Here is a 20,503-nt window from a genome sequence, read left to right as displayed (position 1 = left end):
AGAAACTCGATATATGGTACCGTGGAAATACCTGCAACTGATACGCGCAAGAATAGTTTATGTGTGGGAACGGGTTTTATGATACTCGCCCCGTAAATTTAATATTTAGTTTTTAATTTGTTTTTTATGTATTTATTATTATTTTAAGATTATATATTATATATTTTATTATTATTTTATAATAAATTACACTTATTTGACTATGATCACAAATTTATCAAATATAATTTATATTATTCATATAATAATTATTTTTACATGTTAATTATTACAAATTATATAAATATAACATTAAAATATAAAAACTTGTAGGGTACCCACTACCCGCACGGGTACTCCTCGTGTGAACGGGAAAACACTATCACGTCCATACCCATTGTCATCTTTGCTTGCATAGATCACATGTTTATGAGGGTGTTGAGTTCCATACCAATTAGATATATGTCTCTTAATAAGGAGCTATTATTAGTAGCTAGAAATAAGTTTGATAGTATGAATTGATACACAAATCAAGGTAACAAGTTATAGACACGGCGAGAAAAAGAAAAAAGAAAGAACTATTGACTATCCATCATTCTACCAGTTGCGTATTTGAATCAGTATTTGTAATATTGAAAGGTTGACCAGACTAAGTACATAAGTTTAACTTACAATGCAGTTCTACAGAACAATGCACATTTCAATATTAAACCAGGAAATGTTAAAAGCAGCAATAAAAAAACTACATTGTATGCCAATTCAAAAGTTACATGGTGTGGATAAGCTAACAACATTATAATAGGGACAATTAAGGAATGCCAAGCTACAAACACAATCAGGAAAGGTGCCAGAACAAAAAGATGGATATAATTGGCTTCTTTTCCACAATGTACCCAAAAACAGAGAACATGTTCTACTCAAAAAACAAGAGGGAGGTCCAATTACTCCAATCAGTAAGTTAAAAAAACCACTCCAGAATTAGGAAACGGTTTTCATGTTTTATTTGGTTTTACCCCCACATTAGCCTGACATACAGTAGCAGTACCTGACATTCCTTGACCACTATCCATAATTTTTCTGTTTCCTTATAGCATCATAACTCCTGTGCATAATTGTCTTCCCAAATTTCAATCCTGTCACTAGCCACCACCTTTTCCACCACTTTGTTTAACTTTCAATTCTCCATCCTCACATCACCAGAATCACCAACTTCAAAGAGATTAGAAGGCAGGGCAGCAGGATCCAGTTCAAAAGATCCTTTTGGAACACCTTCCCTTTCATTACCAGTCATCTTGTATGAAGGTACTCTATGTGAGAACCTATATAGCTCATTAGGATGAACACAAAATCCATTAGTTCCTTTCTTCTCAGTTTTCTGAAAGAGGCTAACAAACCCTTTCACTTTCCCAAGATAAGCAACTTCAATGCCAATATTCACAGCAAAATCTGATAAGATTTCAACATAGTCAAATTCATACTTCAGACGCTTTTCTGGATCAGAACTCCATTTGATATCCCAATCTCTGAAAATTGCCCAAGTTTCACCCTGCTTAGGACATACCATATAAGACCCTTTGCCACTTCCTTTTATACCATGCATTTGATGAGAGAACATAGCACGGTCTGCAGTTTTCTGAGTACCACCAAGTTTGAACTTACCACAACCAAAAGGCAAATCTGCATTAAACCAACTAATCCCGCCTTCGTCATCTGGGTCAGGTTCCAACCAAGTGATCTGCAACTTGAAAGGGGAAGCCACTTTCTTGACAAGAGCATAAAATCTTGGCATAGTATCAGTGTCATCATAAATAGCCCAGAATTGATTAACAGTAAAACAACTCTCAGCCTTATCCTTCTCAAAATCACTAAAATCAGCATCAAGACATTGAATATCTGTTTTGATCAAAGGTGTATCTTCAGGTGCACTACTTGCTTGATTTCCCATCTCTCTGTTTTGATCACCCACAGAAGTAGCAAAACTAGCTGGATTTTTGCTATTCGAAAGCCCACCACTTGCAGGCTCTTTCATTTCCTCAGCTTGATTGTTGTTAAATGATTCATTTTGTCGTGGCTTTTTGGATGTACTTTCAAAATCATCTTCTGCATAGGAAACATTCTTCTTTTGCCTGGAAGATCTCCTAGCATTGAGTCTAGAAGGATCAAAACCATTTTGTTGGACATCAGCATCTTTCATGCCATCACCATTTGAAGAATTGAAACCTTCTCCTGAATGTGGTGCTGACTGCCTTACTCTTTTACTTCCAACATTTGCTGAGGTTTGTGACCCCATGGCTTTAGGTTTACGAACATTACCATTTGCCACATCTCTAGCCGCATGTCCAGCCTCACTCTTTTCATCTTTACAATGTCCACCAACTCCAGCAGCACATTTTTCCATAGATACAGGGGGTGGCTGAAAAAACTTGTCAGCATGTCCTCCACCAACGGGCTTTACACCCTTACTTTTTGAGGGTGGTTTTGGTGGAACATGCTTTGGAGCCTTGTTTTCGTTATTAAATGACTTCTGTGTATGTCCTGGTGGGAAGCCCTGGTTCCCCAAATCAAGAGCTGTAAAGGATTTCATACATCGTGGACAACGTAAGCTTGCATTTACATAGATTCTGTAGAATTGGTACTTAGTATTGCAATGTTTACAAGATGTCCAGAATGTCTGGATTGCTTGTTGCCCAGCTTGCTGAAATGCATTCGAAGAAGCAAAAGGAGGGTTTGAAGATTTTTTCTGATAATTTGTTGCATTTCCATCATGCGCTGCAGCAAATACATTCCCATTTGAGTGATGTGGAGAGGTTTTAGGCGCTGCAGTTCTCACAGAGACTCCACAAGTCATGTCATATAAAGAACGATTTGTTTCGTCACCCAACACCCTGTTGGCCTCCCCAATCAACTTAAAAGCAGCTTCTGCCCCAGAAAATTTATTTTTATCAGGATGAAGTAGTAGCGCAAGCCTCCGGTACTGTTTCTTCAAGGCTGCACCATCAGAAAATCGTTCAGCTTGAAGAATTCCATACCAGTCCATGCCAGACCCGGATAGTTTGTTCTGTGCAGCACTATGAACCTCACAAACTGTAAGGATCTTAGAAATGTTTTCAACATCAGCATACATACTTTTGGCCTTTGTAGCAAACTTCAGTGCTCCTACAAAGTCACCACATTGCATTTTAATTTCAGCAATTTGCTTAGCCTTCATAGCCTCATCCTTGTTGCACTCCATGGGAGAATTGAACCAAAATTCAATCAACTGAGTTTGCTCAATCTTCCACTGAATCTATTCACATCCCACAAACAGCAGAATATTTTCTCCTGATTGACACAAACCACAAGAAAAGTTAAACAAAACCAACCCACCAATATGCCTTACATTACTAGCATAAAAAGAATACAATAGACATATATATGCTTCATGCATGCACAAAAAAAGCCAGCACCACAAAAAGAGGCTATGTAGATTCTAGAACAGAGAACTGAGAAATTATGAATAAAGACATAACATGTATCATTTGGAACAAAAAAGAATCTGGGAAAATTTGTTTGTAATACTCAATATCATTCAAAATAAAGAGTCATACTTATATTTATAGTAGAATCCTAAGATTAATTGAATAAAAATCAAATAAGAGAATATAGACATGGAAACAGAAATATCTCAAAAAGAAAATAATAATTCATGATATTTTCTATATAGATAGAGACAATATTATTTTAAAGTTCCATTAAGTTAAACGGATTTGTTGCCAAAAATCATATCATATACACAACACAAAAGAGCTTCTAAAAAATAAGCAGTAAAAATGGAGAGAGGAAAGAAGTAACAAAACTTAAGAAAAGGCACAATTTGAGTTAGTGAGCAAATGCAATGTAAATTTTCAGTTTTAGATACAGAAAATGATGCAAAATGAAACGAACATAGCATAGTGTAATAATTAACGATTCCAAAAGCTAGGTTATTGAAGAAGCAAAATTTAGTGATGAAATTAAAACTTGAAGGTTTCTTCATTTTCCTCAGATATCGCTACAACATAGTCTCTCTCTCTCTCTCTCTCTTCATAATACAAATAGAACACAGTTTAAGGAATAGAAGAAATGGAAATAAAACACTAAATTGTAAAGTGAAGGAAATGAATGAAACTTACTGCGAGAGAGTGCGTACGATTCAAATCCAAGTCAGAGAGATAGTAAAACTAAACTTGTTATTGCCATTTCCCAACACTTATGAACATAGGGACACAGGTTCGATCCTCACGTTTATTATGTGGAGTTTGAATGTTTTAAGTTTCAAACAAAAATGAGGGGCGACGTAAAAAATGAGTAGCTATTTTATTTATAAAAAGAATTTATTTTTTGTTGCTTACGACGGGGTTCGGAGAGATAAAGAGGAAGAGCGCCATTCAATTTCGACCCAAAAGAAAGAAAAAAGGAGCGCTACGAAGCGGGAAGTGAAAATTAAATTAAATTTTCAAAACGAGAGGGAAAACCAAAAAGTTTCTCGCGCCTTTTAAATTCAGTAAACCTAAGCCGTTTCTGATTTTTTTGTAAGAAAACATATATAAAGCTAACACTGGCTTCCTTCCAATCAGGTTTTGTAAAAAAAAATTACACTTCATTCTAGTTTTAGTTGTCTGATTTTTTTAAGATTCTCTAAATTTCAATTTTAAACAAGAAGATGCTAATATAGTACTGGAAGGACCAAAAAATGTCAAAGGTTCTATCCACAATGGCCAAAGGCAATCACACACCCAAAAAACAAAGATACGTTGTCCCGAAACATTTGTCAATTCAATCATAATGAAGCAAAAACATAAAAATAATAAATTTTTAATTTTTTTTATTTCATAACATGTTTTCATTGATACGTGACAGACTTTTGGATAATATATCCTTATTTGCGCCGTCAAAAATATTAATTTCTTATCTATTAAATGAGTGTATCCTTAGTTATATAAAAAAAATTTTACATTATTTACTTGTAAGTTTATTTGCCTCCATACATCTATCTTTTCTAGATTCCATTAAGGGTCTTGTGTGGGTCTTGTGTAGTGGTCATTCTTAAATTTACTTTTGAGTTCAGAGATAAAAAAAAAATCTCTAATTTTTGTAGAAGTATAAGATATAGAATGAATTTAAGCTAGGAGTTGATAAATTCGCAATAGAACAAAGGTGGTTGCTATCCTTGGAGATGGCCAGGGTTCTATTGTTTTCCATGCAACAGGCTTATTCACCACTTATCACATAGAGCATGTAGTTATTTGAGGGTTGCTGCAAATTTTGATTCCTTGATTTTCTGCATGGCTAATCGAGGGTTCAGATATATGAAAATTGTAAGACATTCTGATGATTTAATGAAAATTGTATTTCCCCTTTAAAGTCATTTAGAGAATTCAAATCTCTTATTAACACATATTGACACATTCCTTATTATTTGGTGGATTTCATGTAAGACACTACCATTGAGTACAGAATGGATGATTTGGCAAATCTCACATAAAATAATTATAATATTTTAAGTGTTAACAAAAGGGTTAATAGCATTTCTTACTCCTTTTAATATTAATAAATTTCCCTAACATACTAATTAATATCATACCTAGAGGTTATGAGAAAATGTAATAAAAGAAAAGGATGGGCTCCTCTAAAATGGTGTCTACTACAAATCTTGTTTATAAACAAGATGACAGACTTGGAAACTTGTGTCTAATACAAATGCATTCAAACTAACTAATAGGGTCTAATACGAATTCAGTTATAATGCTGTAATAATGATGATAATAATAATAATAATAATAGATAAATGCTATAACCATTTATCAAAATGCTTCCTCAGGAGCCTTTTGTATACAACAAATCACAGATATCTATTAGTTTAATGAGAACAAAGAAATATTCCCTACTCCAGCAAAATCAAGAAAAAAGAGGTCTCAGAAATCACAGCATTGTTTCACAAAATGTTAATGCTTGCACTCCCACTAGTAATACAACCATGAAGTCATCAAGCTTTTATGCTGATGACAAATGAACCTGCTCAACGATGTACAAAAGGAGAATGATCAGAGAAAATCATGCAGGCCAGGAAAGTTAGGTACAGTGTACAGACATATACATAATAACTCACATCCAGCAGAAAAATAACATTATTGACACAACAAATTAAAGGAAACGTCAATTTTAGTGAAAAAAATGCTTCAGCCCTATGGCAGTGAAAATATTGCCTATTCCAGATAGAGGCTTGAACCCAGATCCTAATATAACAAACTTGAATGAAAATATTCAAGATTCAAAGAACTTTTCTAGAAACACAAAAACTAGTACCAAACTTGGAACAATTTCTGTAAGGGCAGATAGTAGAAGTTATTCCACTTTAGTATCACTTGATGGTTATGATCCATGATGGAAAGATCCACAGATCACAAATAATATAAGAAATAACTTAGCACTTGAGCAGCTATTTGTAAAAGCATACACAGGCAAGTGTGAATAGAATCACACAGAGATAACAGAAATCTTCAACCATCAATAGATGTGATCAGGAGAGCTACAAATGCAAATCTAGTAATGACACTTTCAGAATCTGAACCCACTTCTCACTGTGAGCAACTAGATATGAAAAGGAACCCAATTACACGTTTTACAAATAGCTTAGTTTATTCACACCCAATGAGAGACAATCATTATCGAATAAGAAATATAGAAAATAACATTCTAAATGAAACAAATTCTCCCCCTACTAGCATGGGACAGGATGTGCACAGATGAAATAAAATATATTAGAATAGCACAGGATGTTTTGATCCATTCTTTTTCATTCCACCGCTTTCATTAGAAAAAAATGTTCTCCTATTCTATTTATGAAATGCACCAAACACTGAATAGAATAGAACTAATATGTTTTGTTCTGACATGTCTACTAAACTCTATCTTATTTCATCAATGAGAGACAAGAGTGGAGAATATAATCATAAATACGCACATGCTGGAAGGTTAGATATATCTGCAGAAACTGCACAAGGAATTCCCAAGTTTGAAAGAGCTCCTCTAAGGATCCCACAGGGGAAATAAAGATGCATGTTAATTGCATGTGATGTCTTGTTTTCAGCTGCAGGAGCAGAATTATCTTCAACTGAGCTGCCATTATCAGCAGATGAATCAATTGACATCCGTGTAAGCCAGCGAAATTTATTATCTTGCAATACAAAGGTACCCTGAAGCAAAATCAAAAATCCTTTTAGATGTAGCCCGTTTGTTCAAGCTAATTTAAAGGGTGACCCAATGCGCGAGGCTCCCACCTAGTGGAGTCTGAAGAAGGTAGGTGTATGTAGCCTTATCCTCACACGCGGAGAGGTTGTTTCCAAAATTTGAACTCATGACCTCCAAGTCACAAAAAAGGCAACCTTAAAGCAAAAATGTTTTTTATACTGAAAAATCATTTCTTACGTTTACATTTTCACTTGATTGGGTTTTAATAAGCAGAAGTCAAGCGTGTGTTTGGGTGAGCATTTTCAAGACATGATTTTTCATGAACTTCATTCTGCAGAATTGATTTTGAAGAGAAGTTATTAATGTTCGGATTTCTTCCACTTAAACAACAAAACTAGATATAGTTGCTTCTACCAAAACCACTTTTCAACACCCAAACCACATCTAATAATTAAAGTACACTTGTTTCTAAACATGTTCAAAAATCTCAAACCACATTCCAAGATTTGGAAACCAGTTCAGGTGAAAATGTACTAAAAAAAATACCAAAAAGTGCTTTTATAAAAAGCCATATTTTCTAGATTCTCTATAAAAAAACTGTTGATTTACATGAAAAAACCTTTTACTAAAAACCTTTTACCAACCGCAAAATAGCTTCTGATTTACATAAAATCTAAACAACAAAAAATATAATTTTTATTTAGTTTAAAGAAACAAGCCCTGAGTATAAGATAAGAAAGCAGCGAATAAGTTGAAGTGGAAAATCACTAACCCTGTGATTAGTTCTCAAATTGTCAATCTGCTTCTTGAACAGATTAGACCAAAAATCCTTACAGATGAACTTAATAGCCTCAAGATTATCATTAAACGGAGGCCTCTCCATCGTATACCTGAAAACAACAAAAATAATAAAAAACATAAACATTAATTTTCACCCAATTAATTAAAAAATTGAAGATTGATATGAATAATGAATATAATAAGGTGGTGTTAGAGAAGAAAGAGTTAACCTTTCGGAGAGTTGGAAACCGAGTTGGTAACCGATGGCTTCGATTCTGCGAGCGGCGAGGTCAGGCTTATCGGCGTAGAAGACATTGCAATAACATGAAACCATTTCTTTAACCACACTATCCAAGCAACTCTCTGATACTTCACGAACCATTGTTTCCTTCTGATTCTTTTCTCACTCCTGATCTATGGATTTCACACTTAGAAGAAAGGAAAATCAGATATTTGGTTCGTGCTATTTTAATATATTTTACTATTTACCAAACCATAATCATGCCCACTAACCTACATTTTTTACATTAAATATTTAAGTTTTATATATTTTATTTTGATAAATTATAATTCTTTTAATTTGGATATATTTTATATTGTAATTTTTATTGGGTGCACTTTATATTATATTTTTTGTCTTTGTTTTAATGATTAATAACTTTATATTATATTTTTTGTCTTTATATGACTATATGATTTTTATTGTAGAAATTAAAAAATTATTAAGGATAAAATAGTAAAATTATATTATGATAATAGTTAAACCATATTTTTTTATAACATCCAATAAACTCTTTCGAGGGCACTTAGTCTATACTAAAAAAAGTTTAATATATATATTATCTATACTATTAATAATGGAAAAACACAAAATAACTAGACATCATGATGTAATTTGTTTTTTCCTATTTTGCTCTCAATATCTTTTTATTTCTACCAAAAAAACCATATAATATTATTTTCTTATTTTATCCTTATTATCTTCTTATTTTAAAAGTGTATTTAAAAAATTGAATATTAGACCAATTGAATAAATTCAACCGTAAATTTAGCGCAAAAAATTATATTTGAGTTTATAAAATACAAATTATACATTACAAACGATAGGAAAGCGGGTTGACAGACACGACAATACATGTCAACACGCTAGTCTATATAAATATTATACATAATTGGTCATTATCTCTTATTTATTTGTATAACTTTTATTTTATTAAAAAGATGATGATAATTAAATATAAATGATTGATAATACAGGAACAATATAAAAATATCTTACATCCATAAATATTGTTTTTCTATAGCTTAAAACTAAAGAGCCTTCTCTTGTCTTGTCAGGTTAAAAAATTATGATTTTAAAACTTAAATCAAACTTAAAAGAGGAATACTTAAAATTCTCTACGTTAATCACCTAATATAGTTAATGAATAAATAGTATAAGTTATTTCTACATAGTTATATAATTCATTATTGGTATATTAATTCTTATATAAAATGGTCTACGAATATTAAAATCCCCATCAATTTACATACTACTTTTGATCGAAAAACAATATAATTTATTTTCTACTTTTCACTCGGAAAAATGGATAGCATATAAAACACATAACATATAGATGACATGTAACACTTTAACAACCAAGGGATGTATGTAATTTACCAGTTATTATAACATTTTTAAGCATAAGAAAAGCTTCAGTAAGGTTATTGTTTGTGACTATAAGTTTACAAGTTAGAAATAATCTCTCCACTAGGTAAATATATATTAAACTTAGAAATAATCTATCCACTATGTAAATATATATTATCCATACACCAATAGATGAGAGTCTCATGCATAGAAGATCTTTTTATTCCTCCCCAATACATGACAACCTATTTAAAGTCATGTTGAACAGTAAGCCCCTAAATAAGTTTTTAGAGCAAGTCAGCTTTTAAAAATAGAGGTGACTGAAACTTAAAAATGACCTAGGCAACTCAGACCTTATGTTCTGAACTAATAATACCTTAATGTTGGAGCCTACCTTATTCCCACCCTAGTCAATGGTCATGTTATCACCAATTATAATAGTATTTTTACATAAACATTGATGAAAACAGAGTTCACAAACAAAAGGAGAAAACATTGCCAAGTAGCATACATAACAGTTTCTTTCCAATCTCCACCAATGACATGAGTACAGAAAGATCTGATTATTTGTACCTTTACAAGCTTTTCCTCTGGCTCTAGGTAATTTGCATATACAAAATATGAGACATACATGATTGCGGAGTAGAGAGATCAGATAGAACATTACTGACCCTCAAAAGTATAGAGACACTACCACACCTATAGATATATATAAAGTGCATTTATGCCTAAACTTCTACTATTAACAAACTTTTAAAGCAATTCAAAATGTCAGTAGCTTCTTGCAGTTTTAACAACGTGAATGGTATCCCAAGAAGACACAAACAAGCGCCACCATACAGACATATAGAAGTGGGAACCCGACTTGAACACTTCTTGGACCTTTATTAATAAGCTCAGCCTGCAAACGTAAATAAGTTTAGTCGATAAAACGTACTGGAGTTTTACAAGGTAGAAAGAAGACACCCAAAAAAGGAGATGGTAAATAATTGCAGTTTTTATTGCACACTTTCTCAACTTTGAATTTGAAAGCTTACTAGTTTTTCTTGTAAGATTTTTGTCTCTTGATTGCTTAGCCTCCTTTCCTCTGTTAACTTTGATATTGTTACAGCAGACTGCAAAGGAAGCAGAAATATTATCAAAACTTTAGTTAAATGAATACAAACTAGCATAGAACTCGAACCACCACAACAAATGTCTGCCCGATTTTAATATAAGGAAACCCACACGCAAAGTTGCTTCATCACCATGTTATAAGATAAGCAATAAAATGAGAAAAAATTTCATAGGACTAAACAATCAAGAGCTTTCAAAAGTTTAAAAGGACATACAAGTGTAGTAGTATAGTTATCCGTAATGTGGACCTTAATCATGCCACAAAACACATCAAGCCCCCATGCATCCAAGAAGACATAAAATGACATCTTTGCAGACTCCTTTGGTTTTCTAAGGATTTTGCAAATTGTTAAGGAATCAAAGAATAGTAGGTTCTGTATTTCTTAAAAAGACCTTTTACCAAATGCCAACTTAAAATTCACAAAACACAATCTTATGGATCTTCAATCAAAGGTTTAATCAAATGAAGGGACGGGAAAACCAGTGCAAGTAAGGATTGAACATGTTCATGAATGTGAAAAGATAAAGAAAATAGAAAGAAGGAATCTTGAAACTGAATGTATCTCAGGCTTTTTATTGAAAACAACTCAATCTACAATGAATTAGCTTGTCCCTTTAAATAAAGGGAAAGCAAAACAAAATGTAACAAACTAGTAACTACATAAGGTAGTTACTGATCTTAACAACCTAACAACCTATTTTGCATGTGATAAATTGACATATTTTGCATGTGACAAATATGCCAATTTACTTGTCAAAAAAAGGAATAACAATAACTAACTCTTAATCTCTAATATACCCCTCTGAAATTGAGGGTAGTTGACTAAGGAAACTAAGTCAACAACTCTGAGTTGCTTCCTTAGAGTTAAAAACCTATCAGTGGCCAAAGGCTTGGTGAGCACATCAGATGTCTGAAATTCAGAAGGGATGTGTTTCACTTGAAGAGACCTTGCTTGAATTCTATCTCTTACAAAAAAAGAGATCAAGTTCTATGTGTTTTGTTCTGTTGCGAAGAACAGGATTGTGAGACATGCTCACTGTACTTAAGTTATCACATAGAATAAGAGGAACTTGATGTGGGATCTTGAGTTCAGAAAATAAGGATTCAACCCAGATCATTTCTTGAGCAGCAAGAGCAAGGCTTCTATATTCAGTTTCAGTGTTGGATCTGGAGATTGTTTGCTGCTACTTGGACCACCAAGTGACTAAGTTAGGACCAACAAATAAACAAACCTCTGATATGGACTTCCTGTCATCAAGATCAGTGGCCCAATCTGCATCACATAGAGCTGTTAGGGTGATAGGAAGAGAGGAATCAAAGACAGCAGGTTTGAGATGTATGCCAAGATTGAGAGTTCCTTGTAGATATCTTAGGATCCTTTTAACAGCAACCCAATGTTGTTCAAGAGGATTACCCATGAATTGACACACTCTGTTGACACTATAAGCTAAGACAGGTCTAGTGATTGTAGCATATTGAAGGGCTCCAACTACTGACCTGTACATAGTAGGGTTATTAAAGTCTTTTGACTCAGTTTTGGTTAGCCTGCACGTGGTTGCCATAGGAGTGATACTAGGTTTGGCAGATTCCATAGTGGCTTTTCTGAGTAGGTCTTTGATATACTTGATTTGAGTGAGAAATAGATAACCATCCTTAAGGTGTTTAACCTCAATTCCTAGAAAATAGTCCAAATTTCCTAGTTTCTTGAGTGCAAACGCAATGTTGAGTTTGTCAACAGGAGCATAGATTTTTGAGTTTGATGACCCAGTGATGATTATGTCATCTACATAGACTAAGACAAACAGTTGGTAGGTACTAGTGAGAGAGATGAATGGGGAATTATCACATTTGCTGTCCTGAAATCCCAACTGAAGGAGAGTGCTTTTGAATTTCTCAAACCATTGCCTAGGAGCTTGTTTGAGACCATACAATGCCTTATTTAGCTTGCAGACAGTGGTCTTGTCACCATTATGAAAACCAGTAGGTTGGGTCATGTACACCTCTTCATTTAGAACACCATTTAGGAATGCATTATTAATGTCAAGTTGTTGAATAGACCAACCATAAGTGACAGCTACGGTGTTAAGTATTCTGATAGTGATAGGTTTGACTACAGGAGAAAAAGTCTCATTGTAGTTGATGGAAGCTTTTTGCAACAAGTCTAGCTTTATACTTATTGATTGACCCATTAGGATTTTCTTTAATCCTAAATACCCATTTACAGCCAATAGTCTTCTTGTGTGGAGGTAAAGCACCCAGGGACCAAGTTCCCAACTTTTGCAAGGCATCATACTCTTCTTGCATTGCTTTTTTCCACACTAGACTAAGAAGGGCCTCTTTGGGAGTAGAGGGTTCAGTGTGAGCAAGAAATAGGCTTGCAAGATTAGGTAGGATGGACTTATTTATGCCATCCTTGGACCTGGTTGTCATAGGATGAGAAGGTAGAGGTGCAGGGGTTGGAATGGATGAGGATGAACTAGATGTAGTGGTTGTGGGTAAATCAGAGGAAGGAGAGATGACAAGATTATGACTAGAGTTTGTAGGGTCAGTAGTAGAGGAGGTAGGGTTAAGGTTGAGAGAAAAGGAAGGGTTAGTTTGATTGTATGAGGTTACTATTTCCGTAGAGTTAGAGTTTGTAGGTGCATGGTTAATGTGAGAGGTGTGGATGTGGTTAGGTGAATTGTTTAGACAAGAGGATAAATGACCAGGGATGATCAAGGATGATGGGTGAACCAGGTTTGGAAATATTTTTGAAGGGAAAGGCAGATTCATTGAATTTAACATCTTTAGAGATGTATATTCTGTCATCCTTGGATAGACACTTATACCCTTTGTGCATAGATGAATATCCTAAGAATGTGCATTCAGTGGACTAGTAGTCAAGCTTGTGAGTGTTGTATGGCCTGAGTAGAGGGAAACAAGCACATCCAAAAACTCTTAAAGATGTATAGTCTGGAGCAGTTCCATATAGGTTGTAATGAGGAGATTTATTATTGAGGGTGGCAGAGGGGAGACTATTGATAAGAAACACAACTGTAGTAAAGGCATATTCCCAAAATGTTTGGGGTAGACCAGCATAGGTTAGTAAGGTTAAACATGTTTCAACTATATGTCTGTGTTTTCTCTCCATTGTGCCTTGTTGGTGATGAGTGTGGGGACAGGATAATCTGTGTAGAATGCCTAGGTTGGAGAGGTAGGAAGTAAATGGTCTGAATTCACCCCCCTCCCCATCAGTTTGAACAGCTTTGATGGTTTTGTTAAACTGAGTAAGAATCAGTTTGATAAAATGTTTGAAGATGGTTAGAGTTTCAGATTTCTGTTTAAGTAGAAATATCCAAGTGTGTTTTGTTTTGGCATCTACTATAGAAAGATAGTATTTAAAACTAGATTCAGAGACAACTGGTGAAGGATCCCATAAGTCTAGATAAAGCAAGTCAAAGGCATTAGAGTAAGAAGTAATGGAGTTAGGAGAGTGAATTCTATGAGACTTGCCATAGCACTATAGCAGCATGCATTGCAGAAATCAGAGGTACTTTTATTTGAATGAGGAATTTTACAAAATGAAAGGATAGTGTTTACAACAGATGTGTGTGCATGTCCTAATCGACAATGCCACAAAAAATGAGTAGAAAAATGTCTAGAACTAAGACTACTAAAGTTGGTGACTTGAACTGCCTAGTTGAATTGGGAATGGAGGCACACCAGAGTAGGATCTGAGGTAATGTGGTTGGTGGCACCTGAATCTGGGAACCATAAGGAGTGCTTGGTATCTGATTCTCCAGTACTTACATTCATGGCATAGGGTGGGTAGCCAGGTGTGTGTGGATGTTGAGGCCCATGGAAGGCATAAGGTGGGACAGTAGGTCTAGGGTTAGGCATAGGAGATGTGTAGTAAGGATAGTATGGTGTAGAGGGAGTGGAATAGTTTTGGCCAATATATTGAGTGGTAGGTTTGGAGGAGTTGTGGTCAGATTTTGGTCCTCTAGAGAAGGAAATGTGGGTTTGTGTGTTGGTAAAATGAGAGGGAAGGTATGGGTAGGGATAAGCAGGATAAGGATTGGTATGTTGTCGGGGGCAAAGTAGCACCATGCTATGTCATGGCCAGGTCTGTTGCAGTGAGTGCAGAAGAAGCTGCTTCCAAACCCATTTGAGGATCTGCTACCTCTGTTGAATCTTGCACCTCTTCTGTTGGAACGTCCCCCCTTGATCCATTATTGAATGAATTAGGAATTGAGTCATATCTATGGGTAGGAGGGGATGTTGTTGGTGGAAAGTTAGGATTGGAGTGTTGATGATTAGATCCAGATTCACTGGACTGATATGATGTGGGTATAGTGGCTATGTTGGCTGACAAAGCATCAGAGACTGCTTTGTGCTTGTTCTTGATGAGTCTTGACTCAAATGTCAAGAGGAATTGTTCAAGTTCATTGATAGAAGGTGGGTTAATCTGGCTTTCAATTGCAGTGATGACAGTTTGAAATTCCTCACCTAGTCCATCAAGAATATAGTCTATATGCTCAGCAATTGATATAGGTGTTCCTATAGATGCTAGTGAGTCAGTGATGGATTTGATTCTTGAAAAATATTCTGAAATGTTATTGTTGCCTTGAGATATGGTGCGCAATTGAGCCATAAGTTGTCAGCTTCTAGCTTTGGTGTGGGCAATGCAAAAAGAGTGAAGTTCATCCCACAATTGAGAGGATGATGTACAACCAATAACCCTTGTGTGTAAGGATTCAGAGATTGAGTTAAGAATCCATGCAAAAACAGTTTGGTCCTGCTCTTCCCAACTGAGATATGTGGGGTTGATGTGATGATGAGTGCAGTCAAAGTCAGACAAAAATTTTGGTGGAATTTCAGTGGGATGAATGAATCTTATGGCTCTGTTTGACTTTAGAACAAAGACCATAAATTGGCTCCAAGTGAGATAATTTTTCTCACTGAGTTTAGTAGAAGGGATAGGAAGTGAAAGTGATGGAGATACAGCTCAAATAGGAGGAGCAGAGGTATGGGAAGGTGGTGGAGAGGAAGGATCTATGGCAGTGGCCATAAGGGCGATTGATACCATGTGAAAAGATAAAGAAAATAGAAAGAAGGAATCTTGAAACTAAATATATCTCAGGCTTTTTATTGAAAACAACTCAATCTACAATGAATTAGCTTGTCCCTTTAAATAAAGGGAAAGCAAAACAAAATGTAACAAACTAGTAACTACATAAGGTAGTTACTGATCTTAACAACCTAACAACCAATTCTGCATGTGATAAATTGACATATTTTGCATGTCACAAATATGCCAATTTACTCAGCAGAAAAAGGAATAACAATAACTAACTCTTAATCTCTAATAATGAATAATCACAATAATGTAAAAAATAGATGTGCCAAAAAATATCAGTAAGCTCAAAAGGGTTATTAGCCAAACTCTTGATCCAACTGCAGGACAAGTTCCAATAGACTTCAACATGCAACATGCTAGGACGTATGTCACAAATGCAAGTAGATAAAAGTTCATTGTAGATTGATGAAATGTCTGACCTCATTTAGTTTTGAATCAAGTCCATCTAGTTTAGACTTCATTTGTTCAATAACTTCCATTAATTTCAGCTCCTCTATTCCCCGGGAAACTTTTGACTCTGCTTCTGTTTCTCGCTTCAGTTCCTCTACATTCTTTGCTGTTTTCGACTCTAGATCTTTTGACACTTCAAACTTCGCATTTTTTTCTGGCTTCAGTTCCTCAGCATTTTTTGATTCCTTTTGTTCCTTTACATTCTTTACCATGTTCAAATCCAGATCTTTATACACTTCTAACTTCGCTTTTTCTGGCTTCAGTTCCTCCTCGTCCTTTATTGTGTTCAATCCCTCATCTTTTGACATTTTCAACCCTGCTTCTTTTGGCTCCTCTACACCATTCATAGTCTTCAACCCCTTATCTTGTTCCATCTTCAACTCCATATCCTCTTCAAGCTTTAATACCCCATTAAGCACCTTATGCTCTACATTCTTAGCAACCTGGCATATTCCAGAAACAGAATAAATCATTTGAATGACGTATTTAACAGGCATGAATTGGCCTTGTAGAATTGATAATGCAAACACATGCACAAAGAGTAACAACATTGTCAAAGATATCAATACCGAAAAGATGGAAAACGAAGGTAAACTTGTAGCATTTTCAAAGACATGTCTGAAATTGCTTAAGTTGTGTTTATACAACTCCATAAGAATGTGTTTTTCCAAATTATGGAAAATAACAATCCATGAAAAAAATAATTGACAAACCCTTCAATTATGTAACTAAGAAATTCAATTATCCTTCTTGGGGATTTGGAATATTTATGAAAGAGAGAGAGGTGGAGGAAAGGAAAGAATTAAGACCCAAATGTTGACGAAGTTTTCACTAACCATGGGTTCTGGGAATTGGATTTTCTCTTCACTATATATCTCAACCTTTTCATGGTCAAACCCATTCTTGAGTTCTCCACCAATAGGAGAGAATTCTGATGAACTAGGTGGGCTTATCAGGGCCACTTTCATCTTATTTTCTTCAATATATCTGCTTCCATCTTTGATAAACTGCCATTAGAAAACAGAGTCAGAAATTTTTAAAAATAGAACTAATAATAAAAGCTGGCAGAGTACAAAATCACAGCCTAAACATCCATACCAAGCTGGAATTAACATCTTCACGGGTTGTTTCAGCAGGAACTATTGTACTCTGGATTAAGAACTTATCCTTGGACACCATATCAGCAGGTGCTTCCTTTTGAGCTTGCATTGTAACTGTTTTATGCAAAAGTATATACAATAAAGATAAATTTTGAGTGGTAAAAAATGAAATCCAGATGCTAGAATAAATTTCCAAATTTGTTGATTCATCTGCAACTGTTGTTATTGGAAAACTTTGAGATGAAATTCTTTGTTGAACAACTGCTGGCTGCCAAGGCTAGGTTAATTGAAAACCAACGCTGACTCGCTACATAATCAAAGAAAACTATAAAATAAATAAAAAACATTTTTTATTCAAGTAAAATGTGCCAAATTTAGGTCCAGTTAGCATCATTCAAAATTATCCACCACAATGGCCATGCTTACTCTCAAGAGAACATTAGTTACGAATATGATTCAGTTGCATCACAGCATCAGTAAATCACAAACACCTCTATCTTTCTAATACCAATCAGAACAACAAATATAACAGAGCCTTCTCAATCAGTCATATGAAATCTATTGTATGCCGACTTTTGACAAGTATAGAATAGTAAGTTAGTGTTAAAAAGAAAAAGAAAAACAACACACAAAAAGGTAAAGATATACCAATGAATTCACTAGTAGATTTCGGCATGAGAACTCCAACATTTGGTTGCACTGAATATTTCTTAGGGGATGTCGTCTTGACCTGCAAATATCATACCAAAATGATTAATCTCTCAAGCATCATATGCTAATAACTTCGAGTGGTGAACAAGGAAAGGTGCTCAGACCTTGAAAGCAACATAGTGCTTGGTAGTATTAGTCAACCGAACTGAGCATGTACTTTGCCTCCTCAATTCAACTATGAAAGCCAAAAAATCCCACATATTAGTCAATTGATTATTACATATTTACATATACACAAAATATAAACCAATGACTGATATACAGAAACATCATGAACTCAATTAGCTATGTTTAAATGGAAAGATAGGACAAGAAATGCATGTGATCACAGAGGCCTCTAGGGAATTATAAAATGTTAATTATAAAAGGTCATGTTTAAGAGGTAAGACATAATTATATAACTCTCTCATTTGCCTACGTACTACGTTCCAAATTCATTGTACCGCGGACCATGTATTGGGCTCGTCATACACAAAGTCTCGTAAAATTAATGTAAAAAGTAGTGAAACCCGTGCCAGGTAACTACGGTATAACTTATTTTTCAATGAAAAATTTAAAACAAAGACAAAGATCGATTAAAAGGTTAAATGATCATCTTTCATTTTGATGAAGGAAAAAAATCTAAAATATAGCGTGATCACTCAAATTAAAGAACAGGACCATCCTTTCCCTTCAAAGACCCAATTTCAACCATAACCTAAACAGAAACTAGAAAATGCGTTTAACCTATATGCATAAAACCCTTATCAGTTTGTATAATGAGTCACGAATTCGAAATTCAATGATTTGTAAGTTGCATGTAAAGCGAAGAAGAGGAAAAAGCGAAGTTATGGAAAAATACACTCACATATAAATTCGAGTTCCTTGGGTTCAACTTCGATAAGTGGCACCTTGTTCATGATTACGCTTGAGACAGTAATCGAAAATCGCTATCAGCACCAAAAATCGCAGAGCTGCAATGAAGAAGAGGAGGAACGAGTCAAAGTCGTCCCAACTCAACGAGTCAACTCAATTGAACTCGAACTCTGAAAAACCATTAACAGTAGAGCGATTAGTGCCGCGTTTGTTGAAATCAATTCAATTAGTGAAGAAAAAAGGAGGAAACATTAGAAGTGGAGAGAAAGAGAACAATGAATCATCTCATGACGAATGAGGAATAGAATCGCTTTTTAGTTAAAAATTGATTAGTGTATATATTTAGAATCTGGAATCACTTTTACTTAATTTTATAATAATATTTCGAGGATTTTGTAATGAGGTAAGAAGAGAAAAGGACGTATATGGAAAAGGCATTGACAGTACAGGCTTTTTTTACCGACAGTGGAGCCTCTTTAAGTATGTCAGTTTCGTTTGATTGATTAAAATAAAAAATATATTTAAATTAAAAAATTTAATAATAAAATATTTTTTGATCGATCAACAAAAGTAATATATGAAATGATATAATTTTTGGGACAGAAGATGAGTTCCCTACCATAACTTGATGCATCTCAACTAAAAACGACATCGTGATTATTACACTTTTTTGGGGTTACAAGACAATTATTGCAACAACAAAAAATTGGACCGAGATTATTGCAATTTGATATCTAAGATTTCTTATTTTTATTTTCTGTTTTTATGTTTGATGAGATGGGTTTAATATCTGTGTTTGTTGATATAGAGTTTCTTATAACTCTCGTGTGTCTGTCAACCCGTTTTCCTATTGTTTATAATGTATAATTTATATGCTATAAATATCAAATATAATAATTTATGTTAGATATTATAATTTGAAGTTGGACATGTTTGATTGAGGTACTTATTCAATTCTATTATTTAAAAATTGAACATTTAAATAATTGAATCACTTACAATTATCTTTATAGGTCATTTTCCTTTATGAAATTATACATATACCTTAGATATCTATATTCAATCAATGTAATAATCTCTATTCAACAGTAGTGGAATTATATATTTATATTTGTACTTGAGTGGTTATACCGGATATGTGGTTTATTGAATGTGTTTAATAGAAGTATTAATCTCTATTAAACAATGATCGTATTGAATTTGTTTTATAATTTAGTATAAAATTATATATTTTATTAAGGTCCTAATCAATAAAGTATTGTACAAATAAATTAAAATATATCAATTAAAAATAAACAAAACAAATTAAAAGTTTCAATCTCATTTCACTTAGAAAATTTATTACATGAAACAAAATTAGTTGATCTAACTGATCCTCACTCATTGATCAAGTATTAATGAGATATTTAATCAATTTATTCTTTACCTCATATCAATGGTACGTATAAAAAGGAAGGGTTGGTAGCGTATAATAGTACATCATAGTCTTTTAGTTTTCCAACCATAAATATAATAATTAACAATTATTTACAATTTAATTTTCATTGGAACAT

At 34.1% G+C, this 20,503-nt stretch overlaps 4 protein-coding genes across 7 annotated transcripts in view; all 4 read right to left on the bottom strand.

Moving 5' to 3' along the window:
- Window positions 689–4,277, bottom strand: LOC109345427 (J domain-containing protein DDB_G0295729-like). The gene is made up of 3 exons (XM_019584415.1): window positions 4,131–4,277; window positions 1,142–3,300; window positions 689–1,096 (listed from the first exon to the last, which is right to left on the bottom strand). Exon 2 carries the CDS (start codon window positions 3,209–3,211, stop codon window positions 1,154–1,156), a length of 2,058 nt encoding a protein of 685 aa, XP_019439960.1. The 5' UTR covers window positions 3,212–3,300; window positions 4,131–4,277; the 3' UTR covers window positions 689–1,096; window positions 1,142–1,153.
- LOC109345433 (trafficking protein particle complex subunit 6B-like) lies at window positions 5,657–8,393 on the bottom strand. The gene is made up of 4 exons (XM_019584426.1): window positions 8,199–8,393; window positions 7,961–8,078; window positions 6,962–7,193; window positions 5,657–6,012 (listed from the first exon to the last, which is right to left on the bottom strand). The coding sequence occupies exons 1-4, from the start codon at window positions 8,348–8,350 to the stop codon at window positions 5,984–5,986; spliced, it is 531 nt and encodes a 176-aa protein (XP_019439971.1). The 5' UTR covers window positions 8,351–8,393; the 3' UTR covers window positions 5,657–5,983.
- Window positions 10,074–19,338, bottom strand: LOC109345431 (vesicle-associated protein 2-2-like). 4 transcript variants are annotated; one of them, XM_019584423.1, is made up of 10 exons: window positions 19,138–19,330; window positions 19,078–19,106; window positions 18,943–19,030; window positions 18,200–18,270; window positions 18,033–18,114; window positions 17,383–17,498; window positions 17,121–17,291; window positions 16,254–16,727; window positions 10,636–10,713; window positions 10,074–10,499 (listed from the first exon to the last, which is right to left on the bottom strand). In XM_019584423.1, exons 3-10 carry the CDS (start codon window positions 18,992–18,994, stop codon window positions 10,389–10,391), a joined length of 1,155 nt encoding a protein of 384 aa, XP_019439968.1. In that variant the 5' UTR covers window positions 18,995–19,030; window positions 19,078–19,106; window positions 19,138–19,330; the 3' UTR covers window positions 10,074–10,388. The 4 variants fall into 4 exon arrangements, with proteins under 4 accessions (XP_019439968.1, XP_019439967.1, XP_019439966.1 ...); XM_019584422.1 differs by having other exon boundaries at window positions 19,078–19,331; XM_019584421.1 differs by having other exon boundaries at window positions 18,943–19,120; window positions 19,225–19,243.
- Window positions 11,502–20,503, bottom strand: part of LOC109345432 (uncharacterized mitochondrial protein AtMg00810-like) — a 16,017-nt gene continuing 7,015 nt past the window's right edge. The window contains exons 2-3 of the mRNA XM_019584425.1: window positions 16,188–16,190; window positions 11,502–12,715 (exon numbers count right to left, since the gene is read on the bottom strand). Coding sequence (XP_019439970.1) covers window positions 11,900–12,709 — 810 coding nt within the window. The 5' untranslated portion in view covers window positions 12,710–12,715; window positions 16,188–16,190 and the 3' untranslated portion in view covers window positions 11,502–11,899. The remainder of the gene's footprint in view (window positions 12,716–16,187; window positions 16,191–20,503) is intronic.

This window comes from Lupinus angustifolius, chromosome LG04 (genome assembly GCF_001865875.1).
Source record: "Lupinus angustifolius cultivar Tanjil chromosome LG04, LupAngTanjil_v1.0, whole genome shotgun sequence".
NCBI lineage: Eukaryota > Viridiplantae > Streptophyta > Magnoliopsida > Fabales > Fabaceae > Lupinus > Lupinus angustifolius.
This window is presented reverse-complemented; position numbering and strand designations above follow the sequence as displayed.

Excerpts from the sequence above, each read along its gene's own strand:
- LOC109345431 (XM_019584422.1), bottom strand. The coding sequence starts at position 18,994 with ATGAACAAGGTGCCACTTATCGAAGTTGAACCCAAGGAACTCGAATTT. Across the intron at positions 17,292-17,382 it reads AAGATGTTAATTCCAGCTTG|TTTATCAAAGATGGAAGCAG; the intron begins GTATGGATGTTT and ends TTCTAATGGCAG. Across the intron at positions 10,714-16,253 it reads TTGATTCAAAACTAAATGAG|TCTGCTGTAACAATATCAAA; the intron begins GTCAGACATTTC and ends CTTCCTTTGCAG.
- LOC109345433 (XM_019584426.1), bottom strand. The coding sequence starts at position 8,350 with ATGGTTCGTGAAGTATCAGAGAGTTGCTTGGATAGTGTGGTTAAAGAA. Across the intron at positions 8,079-8,198 it reads GGTTTCCAACTCTCCGAAAG|GTATACGATGGAGAGGCCTC; the intron begins GTTAACTCTTTC and ends TGTTGTTTTCAG. Across the intron at positions 7,194-7,960 it reads ATTTGAGAACTAATCACAGG|GGTACCTTTGTATTGCAAGA; the intron begins GTTAGTGATTTT and ends ATTTTGCTTCAG.
- LOC109345427 (XM_019584415.1), bottom strand. The coding sequence starts at position 3,211 with ATGGAGTGCAACAAGGATGAGGCTATGAAGGCTAAGCAAATTGCTGAA.